At 39.1% G+C, this 26,298-nt stretch overlaps 1 protein-coding gene across 1 annotated transcript; it reads left to right on the top strand.

Annotated features, from left to right (window-relative positions):
* Positions 1-22: 22 nt before the first annotated feature.
* adora2b (adenosine A2b receptor) lies at positions 23-25,511 on the top strand. The gene is made up of 5 exons (XM_023280160.3): positions 23-783; positions 919-1,391; positions 14,464-19,009; positions 19,942-20,238; positions 24,883-25,511. The coding sequence occupies exons 2-3, from the start codon at positions 1,072-1,074 to the stop codon at positions 15,176-15,178; spliced, it is 1,035 nt and encodes a 344-aa protein (XP_023135928.1). The 5' UTR covers positions 23-783; positions 919-1,071; the 3' UTR covers positions 15,179-19,009; positions 19,942-20,238; positions 24,883-25,511.
* Positions 25,512-26,298: the final 787 nt, after the last annotated feature.

The raw sequence follows: 26,298 nt of genomic DNA, 5'->3' as shown, positions 1-26,298 counted from the left end.
GTTTCTCACGAGGTAAACTCAGAGGCAATTAAAATGATTTAAATCAATTCCAAATTAATCAATCACAGATTTGAATCTCAGGACAAATTTCTGAGATTCTATTTGGTAACTACAAAAAAAGATCATGTGGAGAGTTTAATAAACACCCAATAATAATTCTAAACGTCTTCAGTTTTCAGAAAAACTTTACCCCCTCCTTTTTTTTAAAAAAAAGCTGATTTCCTTAAACAGGACTTTCTGCTCTGTCTTCATCACATGGATTTGCGTCACTCTAGAAGCGGAACCTGAACAGTATGCCGCAAAGACGCGCGCAAACCGAGTTTTTTGGTTGTTCTTGCCTCACCTGAGTCCACGATTTTTTCCTGATTCAAACCAGATGCTGCTGCGTGTCCGTGTAATGCGATTGCGTGTGTGTGCACACAGGACAGCGTTTACATTAAATGGAGAGCACGTGGACGGTGAAGTCGCTGAAAGCCTTTCAATTGGTGCGTAATTACGCACAGCGGAGCGGTGACTCTCACTTTGGATTCCACGCTCATTACTGTACTTTCAGCTGCATGTGCATGTGAGTGAGTGTGTCTGCGTGGGGCGTGGCCTCTGTCAAATTGTGTTCCCTTCTTTTTTCTTCTTGCGTTTCTGCCTCCACTTCAAAACTGCTGTTGCAGGGGGCAGTTGTGCGACTCTGTGTCTGCGATACGGACCTACAGATGCAGCTTTAACGCTCCACAGATCGGCCGCTGTCGATGTGAAACACATCCAGAGACGATGTTCAGGTTCATTAAGGTGAGAGGAAAAATGTTCAGTGACTTTCTATCTGTTGCAAGCACGAAGATGAATAGTACATTAATTAGCAGCTATTACAGCTTTGACAACTTTACAGTGCAGAGGTGTTGACATGCCGGTTTTTGTGCTCCTCAGATGGCTGATTGTGCAGCTCACACTTGTGGAATATTCCTGGATTACAGCAGAAAGACTTCTTTACTCCTCTGGGACTAGGAACAGCGTTGTGGGTGACCGTCTTCTCTGTGAACAGCCTGCAGCTTTTGGTCCTTTTGAACACACTTTGCTGAGATGAATACGTTCTACATCGTGATTGAAGTAGTAATTGCTGTTCTCTCCATATCCGGCAACATCCTGGTGTGCTGGGCTGTAGCGATCAACACCACTCTGAAGAACGCCACCAACTACTTTCTGGTGTCTCTGGCTGTGGCTGATATCCTGGTCGGTTGCCTCGCCATCCCCTTCGCCATAACCATCAGCATCGGCATACATCTGGACTTTTATGGATGCCTCTTCCTCGCCTGTTTTGTCTTGGTACTCACTCAGAGCTCCATCTTTAGTCTTCTTGCTATTGCGATTGACAGATATCTGGCCGTCAAAATTCCTCTGAGGTGAGTGCTCATGTTTTCTGATGTGATCGTAATCTGGAAAATATAATTAACAGTGGTTTCCCCTCAGTGGAATCCCCATTTGTCTGAGTCAGTGGTGTAGATGTGAAAGTAGGGGCGCAGGCAGTAAAACCTCACACGTGAACAGTCACCTAACTTTATCTCATGAGTTCTGATTAATGCAATCAGCATGAATTAGTCGTCAGGGCCTCATCTGTCATCAGGATTCCAGCTGGAGTTGAATCTCCTCTGGCTGTTTGGTCACATGTCCATACAAAGTGAAATTAATAAGCAGACAAATACAGATTTTCTTTAATCGTGTCTTTTGTAAATGACAACTCAAAGTGTTTCTTCTATGCAAAAGAAGAGGCAACAGCTCGGTGCTTTTATGAATCTGTTTCCTGCAGAGCTTATTGCCTCATGTAAAACTTCTTGGTTGACATCTAGACTTAAATGATAATCAAAGAAGACCTCTTTCACTTTACCTAAATCTGGTGTTAGAAACAGAAGGCTACAATTAATGAGTATTTACATTGTCGGTTATTTTTCTCAGTTAATTGATTAGTTGTTTGTTCTAAATGAAAATGTTGAAAAATGTCCATCAGTGTTTTTAAAACCCAAGATGACTAATGTCTTGTTATTCACTTTACCATCACAGAGGAGGAAAGAAACCAGAAAATATGTTTTTTAAAATAAGAGAATTGCTCAGATTGCTGGATCTAGAATTAAAATAGTTTGCAGTTGACTTAATTGACAACAACTAATTGATAAATCGACTAATTGTTGCGGTTTTAGAACAAATGCTCTGAAGTGGTTGTTTTTTGAAGCTGGATCAATAATCTAAATGTCACCTTTATACATTTGAGGATGATTTTAATAGTTCAACATCCACATCACAAGTATTCAAATAATCCCTTTTCTTTAGTTGACTTTGATTATCAGCAGGCCGTGTACATTTCAAGTTAAAGTGCAAAGGTCTATTCTGCAAATGTTTGATTTGACACATCACATGAAGTTGCTGGATCAATGCCTGCCACAGAGTGTCTCCTCCAGTGACGCTGATGCCAAAGGCCTCTGAGCTGCACCGAGCAGCTTCTGAACCTCTGAGGAAGCACAAACTGGCAGATGAGCTGCAGTGAGGTGCTGCTTGATACTTCCTTGAACTGAAGAATTCGAGCTTTATTATCTGATGGGAATTGTCTGTCTGCAGGTGGTGTTGTTTTTGGCTGCGTTAGAGAGTCGTCAGCGCGTTGTGTGTGTGTGTGTTTTGTTTTTTTTAAAGCAGCTCTCACTGGAGTGAACGTTGTGGGCGCTCAATGTGGTTTTGAGGCTGTGGGGCTGCTGTGCTGAGATGTGCTGTCATTTCCATTACGCTCAAACACTGGCAAGAAAGGACAGTTTGACACTAACCTGGGATGAAAGTTGTTCACTACCAACCAAGTGGCTTGTAAAATCCCCATTTGTGCTTCTATTTTTGACCTACAGATGGAAACCAAACCTCCACGTTTTACCTCTTTACACAGAAAACACAGACTTTAACTGCCTTTAAACCAGCCTCATGCTCATAACGTTCTCTGTAAAACGTTCTCAACATGACATTTTATACATTACAGAACTCACTGACTCACTACATTTGCTGTTGTGGGTAAAACATGCCTCACTCAAAGTCTGAGAATGATGCATCCCTCCCTGTGTGTCTGCAACGTTCAGCATTTTTCCATCTAAGCCCAGTTTTCCCATTTGTCTTAGTGAGAAATGTATCAGTTATTTGAGGTCCAGCTGTAAACACAGCCTTTAACTGCCTTTAAACCAGCAACATGCTCATAACGTTCTCTGTAAAACGTCCTCAACGTGACATTTTATACATTACAGAGAGCCGCCTCCCACCCTCACAACACATCCATGTGATAATAAGATCAGTGTGTACCCTGAGCTCCAGTTTCATACCCACAGCCTTGTGATGTGAGTTACACCAGATTTTGGGGCCACGATTCTGTCTTACATTAAAGTGTTTTTGCAGATGGTTTTAGTGGAAGTGAAAGGCCAGGACCAGATGTTTAAAGCCCCATGAGACGCCCCAAAACACCCACTCAACGCTCTCCTCAAGCTCCGGCTTCCCTGTTAGCATTTCTCAGAAAAAGAGCCTCAGGCTGTTTTGTCCTTCCGTCCTGGTGGAGCTTTCAGGTAAACTTGAACACGTCGTAGAGCCTCAGATTATCGTCCCACCCACAGCAGCAGCAGCCCTGCCTCGCTGTGAGCAGACAAACAGCAGCATCTCACCTCAGGCTGCTGCTTGAAACAGACTGACACTTAAGTCGTGTTTTTAAAGGGCAGCTTTTGCCTTCATGCAGGACTGAAATTGTGTGGAGTAGCGTCACGCTTGATCTGAATGCTGCTGTTTTCACAAATGTAGTAATAAAAAGTATCAAAAGTTAAATTAGGGCTGAAGAACCAGGCAAGGCCTCAAACCTCAAACAACTGATCCATTCCTCACTAGAAACAATGGGAAAACTGGGCTTAGATGGAAAAATGCTGCACACCCTGGGAGGGATGCATCATTCTCAGACTTTGAGTGAGGCATGTTTTACCCACAACAACAAATGTAGTGAGTCAGTGAGTTCTGAAATGAGTTTAGATCAGCTTTGAGGACGAGAGAACAATGAAGCACAGTCTGCTGTAGAATCACTGAGAAGTTAGAAGTGTGTGCAGGTTCCCCAGTTTGGTTTACAGCAGAGTTCTGCATGTCAGTGTTGGGTGATTTAGGATGAGTCGATGTTTTGTGGCTCAGCTACAGGACAAAATATCAAAATTTGTCATTTATTTTACAGATATTTAAAGACTCCTTACAGTAAAAATCTTTTTTTTTTAACCTTCTTAGCATGTTTACATGGTGTGTTTTATATGATAGATGCACCGTTGTTGAGTATTTCCTCTTTAAAACTGCAGCATACTGATGACAGTTAACATAAATAACTCAGATTCAGACTTCCAGGGTTTCGTAAGCAACAAATCTAAGCAACCAATCGTGTCTACTTTCAGTGTGAACCTTTTTGAATCATCATTCTTCTTCAGAATCCGTTTCTGGTTTGATTCCAGCTAAATTATTATTACGATAATAAAACCTACCATTTCATGGAGCACAGAGAAGTCTTTACAGTGTTTGAGCTACAGTGAGCTGGTGTGCTTAAGCTACAGTGAGCAGGGAGGGCTGGAAGAAGCAGGGACTTCACAGATCTGTACATTCTGAATGATGCAAGAGTGCAGAATTACATAGAAGTCATTTTAAGGCAGGAAAGGATTATTACATGGGAAAAAAAATCTAAATCTATAACTCTGATGCACAAAGATTTGTGGGGTTTAATCAACAAAAGGACTCAGACATTCTGGATTAGACTGACAACACTTCCATTCACTTGCTTTCGGTACACAGACAGCAGATGCACATGCTGCTCTGGTTGATGGTATTTGAGGACTTGGAGGACTTGAATTGACCTTGAGATGAAAAGCTTCTTTCCACGCTGATGTCTGCATGTTTAAAGTGCAACCAGGAGACAGTTAGCATAAAAAGTGGAAGCAGAGGAAAACATCTCGCCTGGCTCTGGACAAAGGCAGCAAAATCTGCCTTTGAAGTTAACTAATTAACAAGCTCAATGTTGTTAGTTTAATGATTACAAAAATACGACCTTTACTTACACACTTAAAGGTGACAGCTGTGATTCTAGAGGAAGATTCTTAATATTTACATACATGTCACCTACTTTGGACCCTGCTGTATGATCCAGAGGGCAAATCTGTAAAATCTGTAAGATCAATAAATGGGATTAAAATGTATAAAATAGTAACACTTCATTAAAAAAATCTACAAAAAGCAATGTTCTGTGTCATCGTACCAGCAAACTGAGAATGCGCACACATTTTTATACATCAGACGGAGACTCACTCACAGATGATGATGTTTGTGCATCCAAAGTCAGATGTGGTGAGAGTTGAAGTTGTATTTGCCACTTCGAGCGCAACTCAGTGAGCCGCCTGACTGAACTTTTACCACACATACACTACCAGTCAAAAGTTTGGACACACTTTCTCATTTAATGGTTTTTCTTTATTTTTACCATTTTCTACATTGTAGATTCTCACTGGAGACATACAAACTATGAAGCAAGATGTATGGACTTGTGTAGCAAACAAACAATTGTCAATTAACTCCAAATATATTTTATATTTTAGATTCCTCAAAATAACCACCCTTTGCTTTGAGGACAGCTTTGCACATTCTTGGCCAAGCTTATGGAGACAACGTCAAGAGTGTGTAAAGCAGTAATCAATGCAAAGGGTTGCTATTTTGAAGAATCTAAAATATAAAACATGTTTTGACTCATTTCACACTTTTTTGTTTACTACATAATTCCATCTATGTTCATTCATAGTTTATGTCTTCAGTGAGAATCTACAATGTAAATAGTCATGAAAACAAAGAAAAGCCATTAAATGAGAAGGTGTGTCCAAATTTTTGACTGGTAGTGTATATTGATGTTCATTTTTTAAAATAATCTGTATGATTTTGTGTCTGTTAGTGATTCAAACTGTGGAAAATCCATCCATATCTTTTACATTAAAATTACATGCTGCACCTTTCGCTTACAGATATGAGAGTATTGTCATATAAAATGCCAGAATTCCCAAAATGCTGGACTATTTCTTTAATAGTCAGACCATATACATTTGTTTCATTTTCACTCAGTGCATAAGAGACGTTAAGATGTGATAGTTTCGCGTGGTTCATATCGGTGATACTTTCTGTTTGTAGAAACCCCAACATACAGGGTTTACTTTACATTCATACACAGATAAAATAGATTTTGGTGGGAGGATCACTTTAGTTATGAGTCAGCGAGGTGGTGATTATTCACTGCTGGGGTAGTTTGCTCAGCGTTCTCATACAATGTCCATACAGTGATCACATCTAAGGAAACCTCTCCCTCTTCTGTCATAATGATTCTCTCCCTGTCACATCTTAACTGGAGCATTAAAGCTTTTACAAATTCAATCTTCAATTCATTGTCCTCCACTCAACCTCGCCACGTTTTACAGCCACTGTAAGAACAATTCACAATGCAAATGCCGTGCAGCTCTGTTTGCATACACAGATATGAGCTGGGTGAAGGTTGAGAGTCTGCTGCTGTCGGTGTGATCGGCCACCTGTTGGACTGTGTTTGTAGCAGGGCTGCGGACACGGCCGGACGTTTTGAAGCGGATGTTGTGAGTGTTCAGAGCGTGTGTGGCCTGGCATCGCTCAGCGGCTCTGGGTCGGAAGCACAGTGACAGAGGAGAGAAGGGATCTATGGAGAGCGGAGCAGGGGAAGAAAGTGGAACAAAGATAGATGCCACCATGCTGTCGTCATGCCAGAGCTAATCCATTCAGCCGGGTGCTTGTTCCCTCTGCGCAGAGAAACAGAGGGTGAGCCATGTGCAGGAGATGAACCCTGCTGTACTTTGTGATTAACAGATAGAGGGAGTGAAGGACGGACAGGGATGGGGGGGAGGGTGTGGAGGAGGAGGCGTGCAGGTCATCGTGGGCTCTGAAGCTCTCTTCCCTCTTTGGGCAGAGCGCTGTATTATTCATGGCCCTCGGGGGCTGCCGGCTCGCCTCCCTGCAGGGGGCCGCAGGACCGAGGCCAGGCTGCATACCTCTGATGAATGACTGACTGTTAGAATTATTAGAACACAGCCTGGTTTTGCTGCACTCAGACTGGGTTAATAATAAGGAAGCTGAGTCGCTACGGAAACATAAATTTCATTTTACTTGCAAATTCTGTCCACATGAAACACAACTTTGATGGCATCGACTTAAACCCCCTCATCAAAGTCAGACTGAAGAGCTGCAGGTTGAAGCCTCATCACCATCATCATCTATACAGCTTCTAGAGGCTTATTTGATTGTTTAATCTTCATGAAAAATTAACAAGGAGCCCAGAACCAACACAGATGGATTTCATACGATACCATCGATTTGCTGGTTTAGCCACAGACTGAACACCCATTAAAGGAGTGATTCGGTTCTACAGCTGGCATTTTCCCTAATATCTGATGAACTCTTCTATCCTTAATGACGCATCATCTACACTCACCTAATTAAAACACCAGGTATTTAAAACACCACCTACAGATTCCATATAGAACAACAAAAGGCTAAGTTCATCATTTTTGATGTCTGTCCTACTGTTACGACCCAACTGCTAGGATCAGCTGGGTGTCACAAAAACAACCAGATGTCATTGGTTAGGTAAAGGAATTTATTGCTCAGTGACAAAATTAACACAAAAGTGATCAAACACAGGAAAACAGAACCAAATAAAACCAATCAAAGGCTAACAAAGTTCTCAACCTAACTAAAGAAAAACTGGAGTGCAGGTCTTCAGCTCCAGACTCATCAGCTGAGATGACTGGCAGCTGGGATTCTGGAGAGGCTCTCAAACCAGCCACAGCTGGGCCTACACAGGCCACCTCCCTGTACAAAGGCCCCAAAAAATCCACCACAGCAGCAAGATGGCACACAACCACCAGTGGTAACAACTACAATAGTGAGGTGCTGGGACTCTTTGGTGACTCAGCCTGGTATCTGTGACTGTAGTTCAGTGTGCAGCCGTTAATCCCACCATGACGTGGCTGGTTTAAATGTCAAATGTAGGTAGCATCAAATGTCGACGTCACTGGTTTGGACTTTGGCTCAATAGCTGAATAATCAACTTCAAATCAAAACTGCAGTTTGAAACAGTGCAATTAGCAAATATCAAAGGCTGCAATTTGGGACATACATTATGTAGCATGACTGAGTTCATTTTTAATTACTTTACTAAAATGATTGCAGAATGTGCAATACTTAAATGCTGCTCCTGAGTCAGGAATGACTGACCTGCTTCAATGGCAGAGATTGTTTACAGGTACATGTCCCCATTGTCTCATTGCAACTATTTTATTCTATATTACCATTACTTTTATTAATAAACTCAGTCACAGCTGTTGTGATAACTGTTCCATCTCCTGTGCCATTTTAAAAAATTACCAAATGCATGTTTGAAGCAATTTATCTTTTCAGTCTCATCTGTGCATTAGAATAGAGAGCAATTAATATTTTGAAAAAAGCCATTACATAAAACACAGCACAAATTGCAATATCTGTTATTAAGTTTGCAGTTAGATATTTTCCCCAAATTTTTCAAGCCTAGTTTGAATTTGTGTTTGAATGGGATGAAATGACGCAAGTTTTAAAAATTAAAAAGAGCTACTTTTATACACAAATGTCACTGCTTGTCTTCCATCAACATCCAGACATGTTTACCTGTTTGTTTTAACTCAGCAGTGTGACCGTAGCATAGATCTTGTTATAACACAGTATCAAGACAGTGATGGACTAAAGCACATTTAAATAAATGCTGCATTTATGTATCTCCCAATTTTAAATGTTTGTGATAAACTGAAACATCAAATGGTCCTTTATGAGGTGAGACAATACATTATTTCTAAAGCTAAATAAGACTGATGTTTGCTGTAGGATTAAACTACCTGCCAGTATATACACTAACGTTCAAAAGTTTGGGGTCACTCAGAAATGACCTTATTTTTGAAAGAAAAGCATTTTTTTCAATGAAGATAACATTAAATTAATCATAAATACAGTCAATCTAGGCATTGATAATGTGGTAAATGACTATTCTAGCTGGAAACAGCTGATTTTTAATGGAATATCTACATAGAGGTACAGAGGAACATTTCCAGCAACCATCACTCCTGTGTTCTAATGCTACATTGTGTTAGCTAATGGTGCTGAAAGGCTAATTGATGATTAGAAAACTCTTGTGCAATTATGTTAGCACATGAATAAAAGTGTGAGTTTTCATGGAAAGCATGAAATTGTCTGGATGACCCCAAACTTTTGAACACTAGTGTATATGATTTCAAATTAGCTCAGCTTAAATCATGTGTAGCAGTAAAAGGCGACATACACATTGAAGGTTCTATATTGGGCCCCTTTTTTGGCAAATCAACCAGCCTCACATGTCTTTATAGTGTGTCTTTGAGTTTTGTTTTTTTTAGATGAAAGTGCCACAAAGATGCTCCTTTTTGTCATGATTGTATTTATTATTATTTTTTTGGCCTTTGCTGCATGTTGTCCCCTTTCTCGCTTCCGCTGTCCCTATAACAAAATCAAAAAAATAACAGGTTTTGCTCCCCTCGTGTTTGCACTGGCCCTGAAGAGATCTCTCTGCAGTGCGCTGGACATGCTGAGCTGCAGTGCAGAGTTCACAGCAAAAACGGGGCATTTTGTGCTAAGAAGATGATGATCTTCTCTTGGTCTGGGAGACGGCTCATGTTTGCCTCAGAGGACCCCTGAGTACAATATAAGAAGCTCTATTTACAGATCATGCTTTGTTTCTGAAACAACATTTCCATTTCCTCAGTTCATCTCACTCAGTAGCTATTTGTGGCTCACTGATAGTCCGTGATCTTTATTTCTTCCTCACAGTGACAGAATTGAACAGTTTCTCTAGTGACGCTCAGGCTGAGACCATCACTCACAGCGGGGTACCACGTACACTGGTATCTCCTGTCGTTTTATCTGTGTGGGAAATTGCTGCAGGCCAAAGAGGCTGTTTTTCATCATCTGCTTGTGTGTATGGACATGTAGAAGTCCACAAGGAGGGCTCCTTTAATCTGCTTTTTCTGCTTTTTTATAAAACTCCAGCTTAATTCAACAAAAAACATCTGTGTCAGCAGTCCCATTATTGGTTGTGTTTGGTGACCATTTTAGTCGGAGGTGTCCGTGGACACCCTGGACCACCCGTCTACTCTGCCCTGCTATCATGCGGTTGTTCTGGACATCAACCATTTGTTGAAGGATGTGAGAGTGTGACTGTATGTGAGCACATTGAAGTGAAACATAGAGATGATGCAGAGCTGGTCAGGCCGATGCTGAGTTGTGGTCACTGTTCAAGAGGAGGAGGAACTGTGCTCTCAATAGATCAACACGTCACTTTGACTTCTTGTTGTGCTAACTGTTCATAAGGGTAAAAGTATATGTGGCACTTTTTAAATTTTCTCTTATGTTCACACTTTTAATCTTGAATGTACATTAAAAACACATTGTTGGTGACTGCAGTTAATCCTTTAGTCCACATTGGCTGTGAAGAGAGCCCCTGCTATTGTTACACTACCGTTCAAAAGTTTGGGGTCACCCAGGCAATTTCATGTTTTCCATGACAACTGCTGCTTTTATTCATGTGTTAACATAATTGCACAAGAGTTTTCTAATCATCAATTAGCCTTTCAACACGATGAGCTCACACAGTGTAGCATTAGAACACAGGAGTGATGGTAGCTGGTCACTTTGTAAAGTATTTTTGCACAGAACTGCAGATTTAAACTGAAGTCACGATATGAAACACTACAATTAGCAAATCACAAAGGCTGCATTTTAGGATGCACACTATACATGGTGTCTGACTCACTGTTTGAACTGTCGTGTCAGTGGGTTTGTAATTATATACCTTCCTCCCTATGTGACAGTCAGGGTCTCCATGGAATCTAATGTGGTATTGCTCATCACATGTTTTAAATCTGTTTCACAGTGAAGCTTAATTTCAAAAATGAGTTTTCAAATGAAACTGTCAGTTGCAATTGTACAGATGTTTTCCCCAAATTGTTCAACCCTAATTTTATGAGTTATATACAGTAATTTGTCTTTTCACTAGAAACACAGAAACCATTTTTTTTTGTCATTTACAAAATTTGATTTATCAACAATAACTTGCCAAATGGCCTCTGAATAACACATAGGGTTTATTCATTTTAAAAATGTGTATTGATTACTGCTTATTAACTGTTATTCCATCATTGTACTTCTGGTTTATGAATGACCTTCAACCATTATTAAAAGTGTCAGTGGCTGAATATAAACAAGTACATTTACTCGAGTTCTGTACTTAAGTACCATGTTTATATACTTTCCTTAAGTGTTTTCATGTTATGCTACTTTCTTCTTCTACTCCACTGTTTCAATAGAAAATTCATTTAAAAGCCTTAGTTACTATTTTGCAGATTTCAAATATTAGTAGAAGATATAATTTATCTATTACCATGCAGTAGTATACAATGCTATGAAAATTAGCTCCAGCTGCAACATTAGAGGCACACATTTATGAATCAATAACTATAATCCACTAAAATAATAAATACAGTATGATTATAAAATGATCCATTATACACATTGAGTACTTACATTTTAGGTACTTTAAGTCTCTTTTGATGGTAGTAGCTGTATTTGTACTTTGCTTAAGGAGGATTTTGGATGCAGACCTCTGGGTTCCTACACTCTACTGCACTGATAGAAGTCAATACTTTTTCCAGCACTGCAAAGTGTTACTGCAAAGTCTCATTTTAACTTCTGACATAGTGTGATCATGTTGTGTGCAGCATAGAGGTCAGATGGATTATTTGTGACACCTCCAGCTCAGACCGGCCTCCATGTGTGTGCGCCTGTCAGCATGTGTATGATTCATTACCATGCGGTCGCGCATCTGAATCACTTTAAGGAAACGGCGAATTTTGCTTCAAGCGTCGTTCACATGATGGGCGCAGTGAGGAGGACACCAGTGACTCAGTCCTGCATCTCGATACGCAGCCTCTGTGCACCTGCTCTGCAGGATTTAATATCATCTCTCAGTCAGGCAATGCATCAGTGGACCATTTATCAACTATCTCCATGTTATCAACTGTGAAAACATTAGATGGAGTCACTATAATAGTTTCAACACAAGACTACAAAACCAAACGAAGCTGAGAGCAAAATAAAGTCTGTCAGTGTTGTTTCATTGACTTCTTTCTCTTTCAAGTCTTCGTGCTCTTTTGGTGCTCTGAAACTCCCACGTACAGGATCTAGAATAAACCCACACATGTGTAGCACCTGTAGCACTTTATTTGCTGTATGAAGTGTAGCAGGATGTGACAGGCTTTTATTTTGAAGCTGGTAATGTGGTCACAGTGAACATTAGCAGCATGTTTGGTTGTGTTGTAGTTCCATTGTTGTTCTATGGAAAGTGGACCTGACAAGCACATGTGATGTGACTCCCTTTGGATATTATACATATTACATTTTTATCGTCTCTGATCTACAGCTGGTATACTGTTTGAATTCAATCGGGCCAGAATTTTCCACAGGGCATAGAGTATTACTGCAAGTCCATATGTCATGATGAGAGGATACAAGTCCAGATAAAGTGTCTACAAAAAGCATTCAGAATGGAAGTCTTTTATTGCTTTTCAATGATGAATTTTTGTCAGTTTCACTGAGCTTTTGTGACAATAATTCCATCTCAAAGTTTAAGCAAATATTTTACAAAAATAATGCCAGAAACAGAAATTGTAAAATAAGTGATTGCAAAAGTCTTCACCCCCTTAAAGTCAGTTTAATAGATTCCCTTTTGGCTGCTATTACAGCATTGAGCCTGTGTGGATAGTCTCAGTTACTCTTGCACATCTGGACACTGATGTGTTACCACATTCTACTTTGCCAAACTTCTCAAGCTCTGTCAGGTTACACAGGGATCATTAGTGATCAATCCAGCTACAAATTCTCAGTGGGACTGAGATCTGGGCTCTGACTCAACCTCTCTAGAACATTCACCTTGTGTCTTTAAATCATTCTGTGTAGCTTTGGCTGTTTGCTTCTGGTCACTGTCTCACTTGAAAATAAATCTTCTCCAGACGCAGTTCTCTTGTAAACTGCCTCAGTCTGTCTTTCAGGATTTCTCTATACTGTCCTGCATTCATAGTTCCCCCTCTATCTTTACAAGCTTCCAGGGCCTTCTGTTGACAAGCATCCCTACATTATGATGCTGCCACCACCATGCTTTAGAGTGAAGATGGTGTATGAGTGATGATGTGCAGTGTTTGGTGTCCACCAAACATAACATCTATGTCAGTTTGCCAAAAAGGTCAATTTTGGTCTCATCAGACCAAAGAACCTTCTTCCAGTTGATATCAGAGTCTTCCATATACCTTCTGTTGAACAGTTCCTCTGGGGTGTGAGCTTGGTCTGCAAAAACATTTAAGTGGATGGTACTTCTCAAATTACCATCCACATTTATTCCAAGACCTAAAGTTTCCAAGCAGGACATTGTATTTTTACAAGATTATCAATGTTATTCACTTTATCTGTCTACAATTTTACTGTTGTGGCTGATTGATGTATAAAGTTATAATTATCTCCATTTCAATCAGCACTTCCAAATTAAAATGTATCCGTAATAATAATAATCCACTGTCAGACCACAACAGAAGCTATTCTAATGCTAAATGAGACTTTGACTATTTTTAAGTACATATACCTAATTATACCTCTGTATTTTTCATTAATTTTTATTGGCAGCAACCAGCAGTTGTACTTGTTGACTATCTTTTAGTGTGGTACTGCTACTTTCACTTTATCCGCTGCTGCTGGAAACAAAAAGGCAACCAAACGTTGTCAAAATCAATTGTTAGCAAAGCAAGGTTGTCTGACTGTCAAGATGATCTCTATCCATTTTTGTTCTGATGTGCTTGAACTTTTTCTTGGTTTGTTGGTTTGGTCGGATATCCAAGAGTCGCGTGGAAGGAGATGAAGATGCTCTGCGTTCAGCCTTGCATTGTGTTTGCTCTTTTGTCTTGTGAACAACATAAAAGTAGATTTTGAAGTCCACGTTTCCTACAACACTTAAAACTTATTCTTATTGTTAGTCCAGCTTGGTACCTGGCACTTAAAGCTAACATGATGTGTCAGAAAGGCCACAAGTAGCAAACGGAAAAAAACAAGTCAGCATCAGTTCACTGTGTTGGAAGTAAAAAAGATCAAGTATCTTTGGGTGCTTCTCCAGTGCAGAAGTGATTTTACAAGATGTAGTGAGAAATTTTCCTTAAATCCATCTCAGGATTGACAATTTAAGTCTTCTTAAAACCACTAAACACAAACAGGAGGTAGAGAAGTGTAGTATTTGTCCAATACATTTGATTCAGACAGTAACCTCTGCTGTGTTTTCTCCAGGTACAAGGAGTTGATGACGGGAAAAACTGCCAGAGAGATCATTGCTATTTTGTGGATCCTCTCCTTTGTTATCGGCCTCATCCCCTTCTTCGGATGGAACTTGAAGTACGCGAGGTGTGGGAACGGCAGCTCTGATGCAGACAACACTACGAACTCGCAGGGCAGAGGAGACTTACTGCAGAGCTGCAAGCTCCAGTGCTTCTTTGAGAGCGTGGTAGACATGCACTACATGGTCTACTTCAATTTCTTTGTGTGCGTGCTGCTGCCGCTGCTCATCATGCTGGGCATTTATGTGAAGATCTTCACCGTGGCCAGGAAACAGCTGAGGCAGATCGAGCTGAAGTGTGTGGGCAATGGGGACAGCCATCACCACGGGCTGCTGCAGAAGGAGATCCGGGCTGCCAAGTCCCTCTCCATCATCGTGGGACTGTTCGCTGTGTGCTGGCTGCCCGTCCACATCCTCAACTGCCTCACACTGTTTTACGAGGAGCTGAAGAAGCCGGACGTCGTCATGTACGTGGCCATCATTCTGTCTCATGCCAACTCTGCGGTCAACCCCATCATCTACGCTTACCGCATCCAGGACTTCAGGAACACCTTCCGCAAGATCCTGGCCCAACACTTCCTCTGCCGTAAGGAGGAGCTGTACCTGAGCTCCAACGGCAGCAGACGCAACAGAGACCAGATCCACATGACCATCGACCCTCTGCTATAGAGAAGGAGAATCATCTGTGTCAACTTGGTTGTTTCAGTCTTGAATTTAAATTTCACTGAGGATTATGTTTACAGAACAAGGGTATGATGTGTGAAGATGATGTCAAACGTGCCGTGAATGTGGACATTTATTTATGAGTATCAGGGGATAAAGCAGTGAAATGTTGAGTAGTGAGTCTCACATAACTTTTGTATTATGAAGGATTTTTGATTTTGTTGAAGCTAACTGGATTTGTAGGACTGTGAACAGGATCCACACTTAAAATGCTATTTATCATTCTGAATCCACGCTGTTACAAACACTCCTCTTTTTTTGCCCTGCTATTTTATGTCGTCAACATTCAGTGCCATTGTTTCATTATTTATTTATTACCAGACCATGTCTTTGAGAATGTAAAGATCAAACAACTTTTGTGTGGCTAGATCTGTGTTTGTGGACCTAAAAAGGTACAACAGTAGTAGTCTTTGTCCGTGGTTATTTTTGGCATAAGAACCTTCATGCTCATGTTCATTACAGACTCAATTTACAGGACAGATAAGATTTCTTTAAATTCTAATTATAAGAGGAGCAAGGACTGTGGCATTTTTCATATCTATATCCAAAATTAACAGCAGATAACAAAAATACACCAGATCCTTGAATAGCAGAAATGTTCCCAACGTTCACAGGTGTTCCTGGGAGTGCTGGCAGAGGGATCAGAAATAGACTTTTCTGTATACAGGAAGTCACCATTAGCTAAATTAAAAGATCAGGGAGAGACATGCAAAGCAAACAGAAGGAAAAAAAAATACATTTCCTTACTCATGAATCATCTATCGAACCCACAGGGGTCACAGAATTATCTGGTAACCCCTGTGGCTGTGTACTAGAGATAGATTTTTTTGACTCCAAAATAAACAGCATGATTAGCTTCAGTCACGCAAACCCAGAAATAAGTAGTTTAGCAAAAACACACCTGTGGTGGTGCTCCATATCATTTCCATTTTTCTCAAGACAAAAGCTCAGGAAGTCAGAGACTAGATTGTACCCTTAGTATAGCACAGAGCATCTTCAGCTGCTTTACATTGAGCCAAATGTGAACATGCTGTACCTGGAAGACAGTCTCAAACTTGATACTTCAAACCAATGCAATTTACATGAGTCCTCATCATCCAAGCTTTGCATTCAGTGGGTAACATAAAGCACCGTTGCTTTGATTCATGTCGCTGTATATGAACGTCACTTGCTGATGGAGTCCAGCTGATACCCCCTTCCCCTCAGATTGTCTCACCTGGGATCCTGAAGCCCTGTTAGTGCAGTGAGTCCACTAGTCAGTGACTGAACTGCTTCATTTGAGAAAACAAGACATTTTAGTTCAAGGACATAACCTCTGAAATATGTTGCATTTAAACTCCTATTAGGACTCCAATCTTCGTCATGCTAGCAAATATGGACAACTTAAGCCCAGCTGATGACAGAAAAGGAGAGAATTTACAAGTGAGGTAGGGAACACTAAGGAATTACTGTCTTAGAGGCAAATTCTTTCACTTCAGTGACGCACAAAGTGACACTGACACTGCAACCTTTGTGGTAGAGGTGACTAACACCATAAGTGACTGAAGACGGAACAAGAGCATTTATATAATTTTTTTTTTTTTAAAGGTCTTTGTGAATTCAACCAGAAGAGTAGTTTTGTTCAGTGTCGTATCTTATGTGAAGAACTGAAGGTGTTTTGGTCACCTGAGAGCCATCACTACACAAATGAAAACATTGCACTGACATTTTAGACTATTCCCTGTTTGGTGTGCTTCACTCGTGTTGTTGAACCTTGTCACGTTGGTGTTAAATAAGTGTTCTTAACTTGAGCACTTGCCTCAACAGCTTCACCATCTCCCCTCATTTGCTGTTGTGTCCAGTGTTCCACCTCTGACTAACTTCAAGGGCTAAAATACGGGATTGTGCCAACGTTTTAGTACATTCCAATGGAGACATCTATACTGTATCTGCACTGTATTGTTGTATTATTGCCTTTGCTGACTCGTGTTAAAATAAGTACTGTAGGTGTCCGGCTTTCTACAAGCTATTGATTGATGTCATACTATTGCCTTTTTCCAATTTTAAAAGTAAGACAGACAATAACAAGTTGATCTAGTTGAACATTCCTGCCTTTCATTCCGAAGTACCCATCTGTCAGTGCTCTCTAGTGTCGTTACTAATCAGGAGAAACATCCACTGTGGTCAAGCTGATGTTCCATTCTTTTGTTCATTCAACAAAACTACAACTGCAAACTGATACTGCTTTTTAACATGATGCAATCTGTATGTATGGTGAATTATTTTGTTAATAAAGGCAGTGTTTATATTGTTAAACATCAGTCTTTATTCCTAATATTTCAATTTTAAATCATAAAAACATCTATGCAAACTGAGTCCCAAATTATTCATATCTTTGCCGTATTTAGATTTTTGATACATTTTTATTTGACCAATGGGGTTCTTCTGGCTAAAAATGACAAAAAAGAAATGACAAAAAACCCACCCCAAAAAACAGTAAAACATTGCCATGTCCAAAATTAATACACAGGCACTGTTCCCTCTAAGCTGCGCGCGTGCGCAATTGCGCACTGCTGACACGGTCTCCGCGCACAGAAAATCTGCTGCGCACAAAAAAAAAAAAAAAATCCAACCTAAATTGTAAATAAAATAAACATGTAACAATTCATTCTGTGCTATTTTTCAATGTGAGTCAGTGAGTGACCGGTGACTGGCTGCTGCAGCCAATGATGCTATTCACATACGTATTTACCATAGACTGTATATAATGGTATTTACGCAGCTAATCAACGTCAGGCTTCCTTATGTGCAGCCATCGTTGTTGTCATAGATATGAATGAGTAGATAGGACACGCCCCTTTGAGCTGCGTGCTACAGCGAGGCTAAGCTAGTGGGGGCAAAGTTTCAGTGCATTCCGTTGATGTAGACGGCGTGAAAACGGAAACAACAAGTATGCCGGCTCACTGTGCTGCATACAATTACACACTACGTCGTACGATTGAGACAAGGGAACTTGGAATGACTTTTCATAGGTAAGAATAGTTTTTGGCTCTTTTTTCATTATGAAATCTTGTTGAGAGCTTCCAGTCTATGAGAGCTAACTAGTTAGCCACTAGCAAAACGCTAAGGCGAGCTAGCAGCTTGACAACCAAATACCAGACGATTAATAGTAGCTGTAGTATAGTTGTACAAGCAGTAGTAGTAGTACTAAAAATACAAGCAGCAGTAGTAGTATAAACAGCTGTTAGAGTCGTAGAAGTAGTATCAGCATTTGTAATAGTATTACAAGTTGTAGTAGCAGTGCCAGTATCAGCAGCAGTAGTTAATAGTCACATTGCTATTACTACCACCAATACTACCAATAGTAGTTATAAAGCCTAACTCATGTATATCCAGATTACCATCTATGTTCTTCCTCCAAACCCATTTTATGATTGGGATTACAGGCAATTCTTTAGGACTGCTCTCAAATAATTGAAATGTTACTAAACAAGGTTATACTTATCAAATTAAATAGCTCTGCTCTCCAGTATATTGGCGAATTCGGTTCTTTGTACTTAATTTATTAGCATGATTTCTTTTTAATATGTTGTGTACAGACTTAATTACTTGTCTGTCTACTTTTCTTACTCCATGTAGGTTTCCCAGAGACTATGGGTTGAGGAGGAATTGGAAGTTTGTCGGCTTAGACCTGGTGTCATTCCATCAGTGTTAAACTTCCCGGCTCATCTTGGAAGAGTACGTGCCAGAAAGACCACGACCAAGCAGCCTTGAGATCTTAGGTAGCATCTCCCTCAGGTGGGTGTCAACGGTGTTCACGGTCAGGTCTGTGGTAATCCCGTCAAAAAACAAAACAGAAAAAAATCTAGATTATAAATCAACATGTAACCAAAGCACTCTGTGTATAACGCCATAGTATAGGATGTAGTTCAGAAAATGTCAAAGTATAGTATGCTTTACTCAAGAATAACATAGTATGGCCTGTAGTTCATAGTACAGCATGTTGGCAAGAAAAAAAAAACAAAACATAGATTATTATGTGGTTCAAAAAGCGCAAAATGATAGGATGTTGCCTAAAATTGTCATGTATGATATGTGGTTCAAAAAATGTCATGGTGCAGTATATTGTCAAAATAGTATGTAATTCAAGAAAACAGTATAATATGTCATCAAAAAAATGCCATAGAATAATAATTTCATTGCACAAGTAAAGGTATAGTAACTTTTAAAACTGTTCGAATTCTTATATGTTGCTAAAAAAAAAAAAACTAAAACAAAAAAAAGTCACAGTAATATGTCAATTAAAAAAGCCTATACTATAGTGTGTCGCCCAACAAACATCATAGTATAGCATGTCGCTCTAAAAACGTCACAGTATAGCCTTTAGTCCACAGCTGTCAGTAGGTGAGGAGCAACACAAAAACAGTCCAAACGCTGGTTTCCAGAGGGTTAGATGAGTATTTATTTGAAAGAGGAAGTTTACAACAACACAACATGTGAGGGGGTTTAAAAACAAATGGGTGTTAGTAAAATAAAAATAAATAAACAGAACTAAAAGTGAACTTCATGTTGACATTGATGGGCATTCCAACCAGGAACAAAGTAAAAGATAATCAATACGAAAAAAAACTCTTCCTGTTCACCTCTTAAAACCCAAAAACACACCGCAGTAGCACCCTAAACTAAAACTACCAATGGGTTCCCTGTTTTCCTTTCTGAACAATTCAAAGGTCCCTCTCTATCTCCCCACACATCCACCAACCACTGGAACACATCTCCAAAGTTCTGCCGGGCCAGCTCAGCTTCCCCTCAGAAGAAGTGCTGCCACCTGACAGATGAAGGAGCCTTTTGAGAGGCAGCTGGCATCGTGATTGGACTGTACTTTGGTCTGTTCCAATCCAGCTTCAGCTCCAGAGACGGCAGGCGGGACGAGTCAACGGAGGCCAGGTGGACGAAGGCATGCAGCTGAGTACAATCTAGAAAACAACAGAGGAGGAGTGCAGCAGCCCAGAGCCAGAACAAGCAGAGTAGCATCGTATGTCTCTTAGAAAACATCATAGTATAGCCTTTGGTATGAAAAAATGCCATCATATACATCGTATATTGTACAAATAACAAGTCAAAGGAAAGAGACATACATTGTAGAATTGTAGTAACTGTGGGCTGACTGATTTACTGATTATCAGTATTTTATTTTTTACTGATTTACGGTAATAAATACATTTATAAATGGTGCTACTTTGGCTCTGAACCTTTATCTACCTGTGGTCGCTTTGTCTTCTGGAGTGATTTGATTGGTTATACCTAACGAATAAAACTCCTTTAACTTAACATCTGTAAACAAAACAAAAACGTATCAACAACGTTTTCTGTTAAAGTTTGTGTTCTTGTAAGTTTAACTCCAAGATTTTAAATACTTTCATTTACTGCAAATGAATATTCAAATGAATATCTACTCCAAATGTCACACTAATAATCATTATCAGCCTTAAAAACCCACAAAACACCCCTTTATACTCGACCACACTTAGTACAGTCCGGTTCCCCCTTCTATAAATCTGCTTGGAATCTTCCACTTCCTGTTTGTCAAAGTGGCCTTCTACCTGGACAGGTTTTGTTGGAGCTCATGCAACAAACATTTTGGGTAACTGCACTTTAATATGGATGGATGACACTGAATTAGAGTCTGTTTTAATGAGACTGAGTTAAGATGTGTAGCTCTGTCATTAAATAGGAAATTATTTCTCAGAATTTCACAGAGAAAAGTCTGAAATGTTTGCTAGGTTAGCATCCCACATGTTCTTTGGCTCAGCTAAAGCTAACTCTCTCCAACTTCTGGATCTCTTGAGTTGCTTGTTGTTAAAATATCTTGTAGGTGCTGAAGCTCAGAAAGTCTGAGATGTTTGTTCAAAATAAGCTCATTCTCAAGTCTTATCTGAACTGTCCTCTTTTGTTTGAACTTTCCCTAAACTTAGGAGTTAATGACAGAGCAGCACATCCAGACTCAGTCTCATTTATGTAGAGATTAAACTTCAGTGTCATTCATTGATGTTAAAGTGCAGTTTTTCAAATGTTTGTTGCACATGCTTCCGACCAAACCAGTCCAGGTGGAAGACGATGTGAAGAGAAAGCTCCAGAGGATGAATATCACACATTTACATTGGAAATTAATGTCCTTTAATTAGACATTGTCATGCAAAAGTTGGATTTCCCTTTGTTGACTGCTTTGTTGATGTTGGTTTCTAAATGTTTTTTGACACTCGGCCCCAAAGATTAAAACCTTCTACGGCTCAAAAGCTGCAACAATTCACACATTATCAACTATCTTTCTGACTAAACTAAGATAAAAAGTGAAAAACTGCCTGATTCCTGCATCATGAATGTAAATCTTTTTGGTTTTTATGACAGTAAACTGAATATATTTGGGTTTGACATTTTATAAACCAAAACAAGAAATGAATTACTGGAGAAAACAATCAACAGATTAATGGACAAAGAAAATGTGTTTTCCAACATATATGGCTGAATTACTCCAACATTACAAGATACATACAATTTTAATTCAATTTTATTTATATAACGCCAATTACAGGTCAAATTGTCTCAAGACACTTTATATTTTTTGTCATATTTAAAATATGACAATGTAAGAAATTTAAAGCTCTTGACTAATCCAATTTATTATTTGGTTTTTAAGAGACTAATCGACATTTAAAATAACTTTCTCCACTAGAACTAATAAACATGAGGTCAAATAGAAGGAACAGTTTTAAATACTGCAGTCCCACGACGACAAGAATAAAGTTTCTCAACAAAAACTGAATCTGCTGGTGGATTCCATTAAAGTCCTAATAAAGGATAATAAAGTGTGATACTAAAGGTTTGTGGTGCTAAAAATGTCAAAGTAAAGATATCAAGTTGAACATGTGGATGGAGGTTGATAAAAGTTGACCTCCCTTCATTTCTCTGGAGCGACTCCATGGATTTTATGGATGGTGGTTAAAGACCTGCTCTTCTAGTCATCGTCCTTCTAGTCGCTGTAAAAAGTCAGTCCATCCTGGCCGACTTCAACACCTCTTCATGACAACTTGTTCTGCCTCCAACCTCGTGGAAACTCAAGAAACTTGGGGAAAACCCATCGAGACTCGAAGAACTCGTGGAGACTCGAAGAACTCGTCGGGCGGGGGAAGGTGTGGTGGGTGGTGGTGGGAGGTGGGGGAGTAGAGGGGGGAGGCCGCCACCCGCCTCCCCGCCTACTCTCCGCCCTGACTCCACCCAGACTCCGCCTTGGCTCTGCCCATGTGGTCACTTCAGAAACTACAATGCCAAAGGGACGACGAAATTATTTCTTTTCATCTGATCTGTAGCTCAGTGAGTTAAGGATTTGCCTATGGAGCTGCAGGTCGCCGGTTCAAGACCAGACACTTCTTAAATTTTCTCAAAATCCTGACAAAGACAAACAAAGAAAAAGGCCAGTGGTGGGTCTTGAACCTGCGACCTTCCACTTGGTAGTCCTCTTCTTATCCCCTGAGCTATTCGCTCAGATGCTAATTCTTCTTTTTTTTGCGCATTTATCATCTATTTTTTGTCGTTTTCGAGTTTTTTTTTAACTCGAGTCTCGACTCGACCGTTTTTCTCAGGAGGTTGGACTTCAGCCTTTGTGCTGGAGGGTGGAACCCTCAGTTCCAAGACTTTCCAAAGCCTCGAGACCCTCCGAGTCCTCAGGACCTGAGCTTTCAGACAGTCTGAGGGCTGAAATTTTCTAAGTCCCACAGTAGTTCTCTGTTAGATTGAACTTTCAGACAGTCCAAGGACTGATATCTTCTAAGTTCCTGAGTAGTTCTCTGTTAGTTTGAACCTTTCGACAGTCTGAGGACTGAAAACCTGAAAGTTCTTGAGTAGTTCTCCGTTAGTTTGAATCTTCAGACAGTCTGAGGGCTGAAATTTTAAAAGATTCTCAGTACTTCTCTGTTAGTTCGAACCTTTAGACAGTCTGAAGACTGAAATCTTAAAAGTTCTTGAGTACTTCTCTGTTAGTTTGAACTTTCTGGTTAACAGAAGCCTTAAAACTTGTGACCATGAGTCTTGATTTCACATTTAGACCATCAATCTGAGTTCTTCTCAGACCTTCACCTGTGGGTTTTTTAGAAATCCTGAACAAACTTGGATTCACTTCACTGAACAGTAAAGTTTGTGGAGATCAGAAGGTAACAGTTTGATAAATGCCTTCAACTACTAGCAGACTTTATCTGGAAAGCAGTTTTCTGAAATGAGTTCTTAGTAAATCTGTCTACAATCAAACCAAGAACATAGAAAGAAGAAACATTTGAAGAAACAACTTGATGTTTTCATTTCAGACTAGAAAATGCTTTAAGACCTTCATCTGTTTTTGCTCTTTTTGATCGTTTTATTGTCTCTTCTGTTTAATTTGATCTTCTAAAGTTTAACTGGTGTCTTTTCAAATGTTTTGTCTTTGGTTTGATTCTTCTTAAATGTTTAGTTTTGCTCTTTTCTCACCTTTTATTCTTTTCTAATGTCCGATTTGATTTCCAGATGTTTTGTCTTTTTAATGTTTTTTCAAATGTTTTATCGTCTTGTTTGAATGTTTTTTTTTCTTTCCCAATATTTCATTTTTCGATTAAATCTTGAAGGTTTTTCTTTTTAAATGTTTTACCACCTTTTAATGTTTAATTTTCTTTTTAAATGCTTCATTGTATTTTCTGTTTAATTCCTATTTGAAGTTTTACTGTCTTTAAGATGTAATTTTCTAATTAAACATTTAATTTTTTGATTAAATGTTTTGTCTTTTTAAAGGTTTAATTATCTAATTAAATGTTTTGCATTTTTTAAAATGTTTAATATTCTTCTTGTTTAATTGTATTTTTTGAATGTTTAATTATCAAAAATATTTTATCTGTAATTTTTAATATTTGTATGTGAATGTATTAATGTATCTTTAATTATCTAATTCAATATTTTGTCTGTTTAACATAGTTAAACATTAAATACAATTAAATTCTATTAAACAGACAAAATATTGAATTAGATAATTAAACAAGATACATGTAATTATGAAATTAAACAAAATTTTTCAAATACAAATATTGAAAATTACAGATAAAATATTTTCAATAATTAAACATTCAAAAAATACTTTTTAATCATAAACCTTTTAAAAAGTTTTATTGTATTAAATTTTTTTCCCTTTAATTGCTTTTTGTTATGTAGTTTATTTCTTTAATCTTCTTTTTCTGTCAAGATTTTAACCCCAACCTTAAAAATGAAACAAACCCTTAAATCACAATGAAAATACTTTTGTTGTCACAATCATGAGTTAGTCAATTATTCAGTTTATCAATTCAACTTTATTTGTTTAGCACCTTTTACACAGAGGACAAAACTAAACAAGCGAAGAGGAAAAAAAACTACGCTAAAACTATGATTAAAATTCAAAAACATTTAAAAAAAAAAAAAAAAAAGATTTAACATGGTAATAAAATATGTTGTGTCCAGGGGATGGAGGGAGTTTATTGAAGTCTTCTTGGACTCACATGGTAAATCATTTAAAATATAAACTTGATATTCAGTCTAAGGAAACTGCAGAGCGACAGAAGAACCAACAATATCTCCTGTTTTCTCCTTTAATGAGTCGACTCTTCTTGTGCTTTCAGACCAAAGAACTACAGACTCTTCACAACCTGCTCAAACTCTTGGTACAGGACCTCACCACACGGGTCAAGAAGGTTTCCATCTCATTTCTACTCTGAAGCTCACCTTCTCCTGCTCAAACTGCTGACAAATGTTTCTGCTGCTCTAAAGTCTGGTCTCCAGAACTTCCTAAAAACTCTCAAAGTCTCTTCTGCTGCAGGTTGCTTTGTAGAACTGTTCCAGAAAACCTCACTAAACCACATGGAGGGGCCTCAAGATAGTCGTCCAAATGAAACCATACAAAAACGAAACTAGCACAACCCAAACGCTAAAGTCTCCTGCAGCCTACCAGAGAACCTCTGAGAACAGAGAATCAGGACAGGAACTCTTACCTTCTGGACAACCAACGTTGGTTCTCAAACAAGAACACAATGTGTCTGACCAAAAACCTCTGAAGACTCACTACAGCCAAGATAAAGACACAACTCAGCTGCACCAAATCCACTAATCACTGCACACATTAGCACCATGTGCTAACTGTGGCTAAAGAACCTCATTTACCAAGACAACTATCCAGTACAAAGCCCTAAAACACACCAAGAAACACATTAAAGACGATTTTACTGCTGGAAGCTGCAAGCCAATGCCTGAAGAACAAACTAAAGCAATGGAGCCAAACCCAGTTCAGTGGTGAAGAGAAGCAGAGGAAATGTTTGTCTGCAGCTAAATAAAGCAGGAAGACACTGAGCTGCTCAGGTGTTCCTAATAACACCAATCAGCCACCTGGACAGCCAATAGGAACACAGCTTACTGGAAGTCCAGAGGGCTGGGTTAGTGAAGGAAATTTAATTTAAAGTTGAAGCAGAAAGTTAACAAAGAAAGTTGAAAACCACCTTCTGATACCTGAAATCTCTGAGTTTTCACACAAAGAACACCTGAACATGTCAAACTGGTTTCATAGTAGAACCCTCATTGTAAAAATGTCATAGTATGGTGTGTTGCTCAAAAAACATTAGGACCCGGCTGTCAGGGACAAACATGTAAGAAACATGAGAACAGAGAGAACCCAACCAGTAGGTCACAGTTTATCATCCCCCAGTCATCTCCTGAAGTCCATATGGTGAGAGACATCAGTATCTGGTTGTTCATTTACCAGAGGATGCTTATAATCATGCTGATGTGGTCTGTACTCTACAGTATTTTAGTGACTCAATAAATGCCTAAGTTGTTTTTTTAAATGCTTTTTAGTTTTTAATAAACATTTAATAGCCTATATGTAGTCAATAAATGGCCTTTGCCTATCTTAAGAAAAATTCACTCAGAACTCTGATATGTTAACAGTACTAAATAAATCAATAAATACATGCATACACACAAAAATAAGTTAATACATTAACTGTGTTAAGATTTAGATTTTAAAAAAGTTGTTTATGTTTTTG

Source organism: Amphiprion ocellaris, chromosome 14, assembly GCF_022539595.1.
Source record: "Amphiprion ocellaris isolate individual 3 ecotype Okinawa chromosome 14, ASM2253959v1, whole genome shotgun sequence".
Lineage (NCBI taxonomy): Eukaryota > Metazoa > Chordata > Actinopteri > Pomacentridae > Amphiprion > Amphiprion ocellaris.
This window is presented reverse-complemented; position numbering and strand designations above follow the sequence as displayed.

Coding starts and splice junctions, on each gene's coding strand:
- adora2b (XM_023280160.3), top strand. CDS start 1,072: ATGAATACGTTCTACATCGTGATTGAAGTAGTAATTGCTGTTCTCTCC. Junction 1,392..14,463: donor GCCGTCAAAATTCCTCTGAG/GTGAGTGCTCAT, acceptor TGTTTTCTCCAG/GTACAAGGAGTTGATGACGG.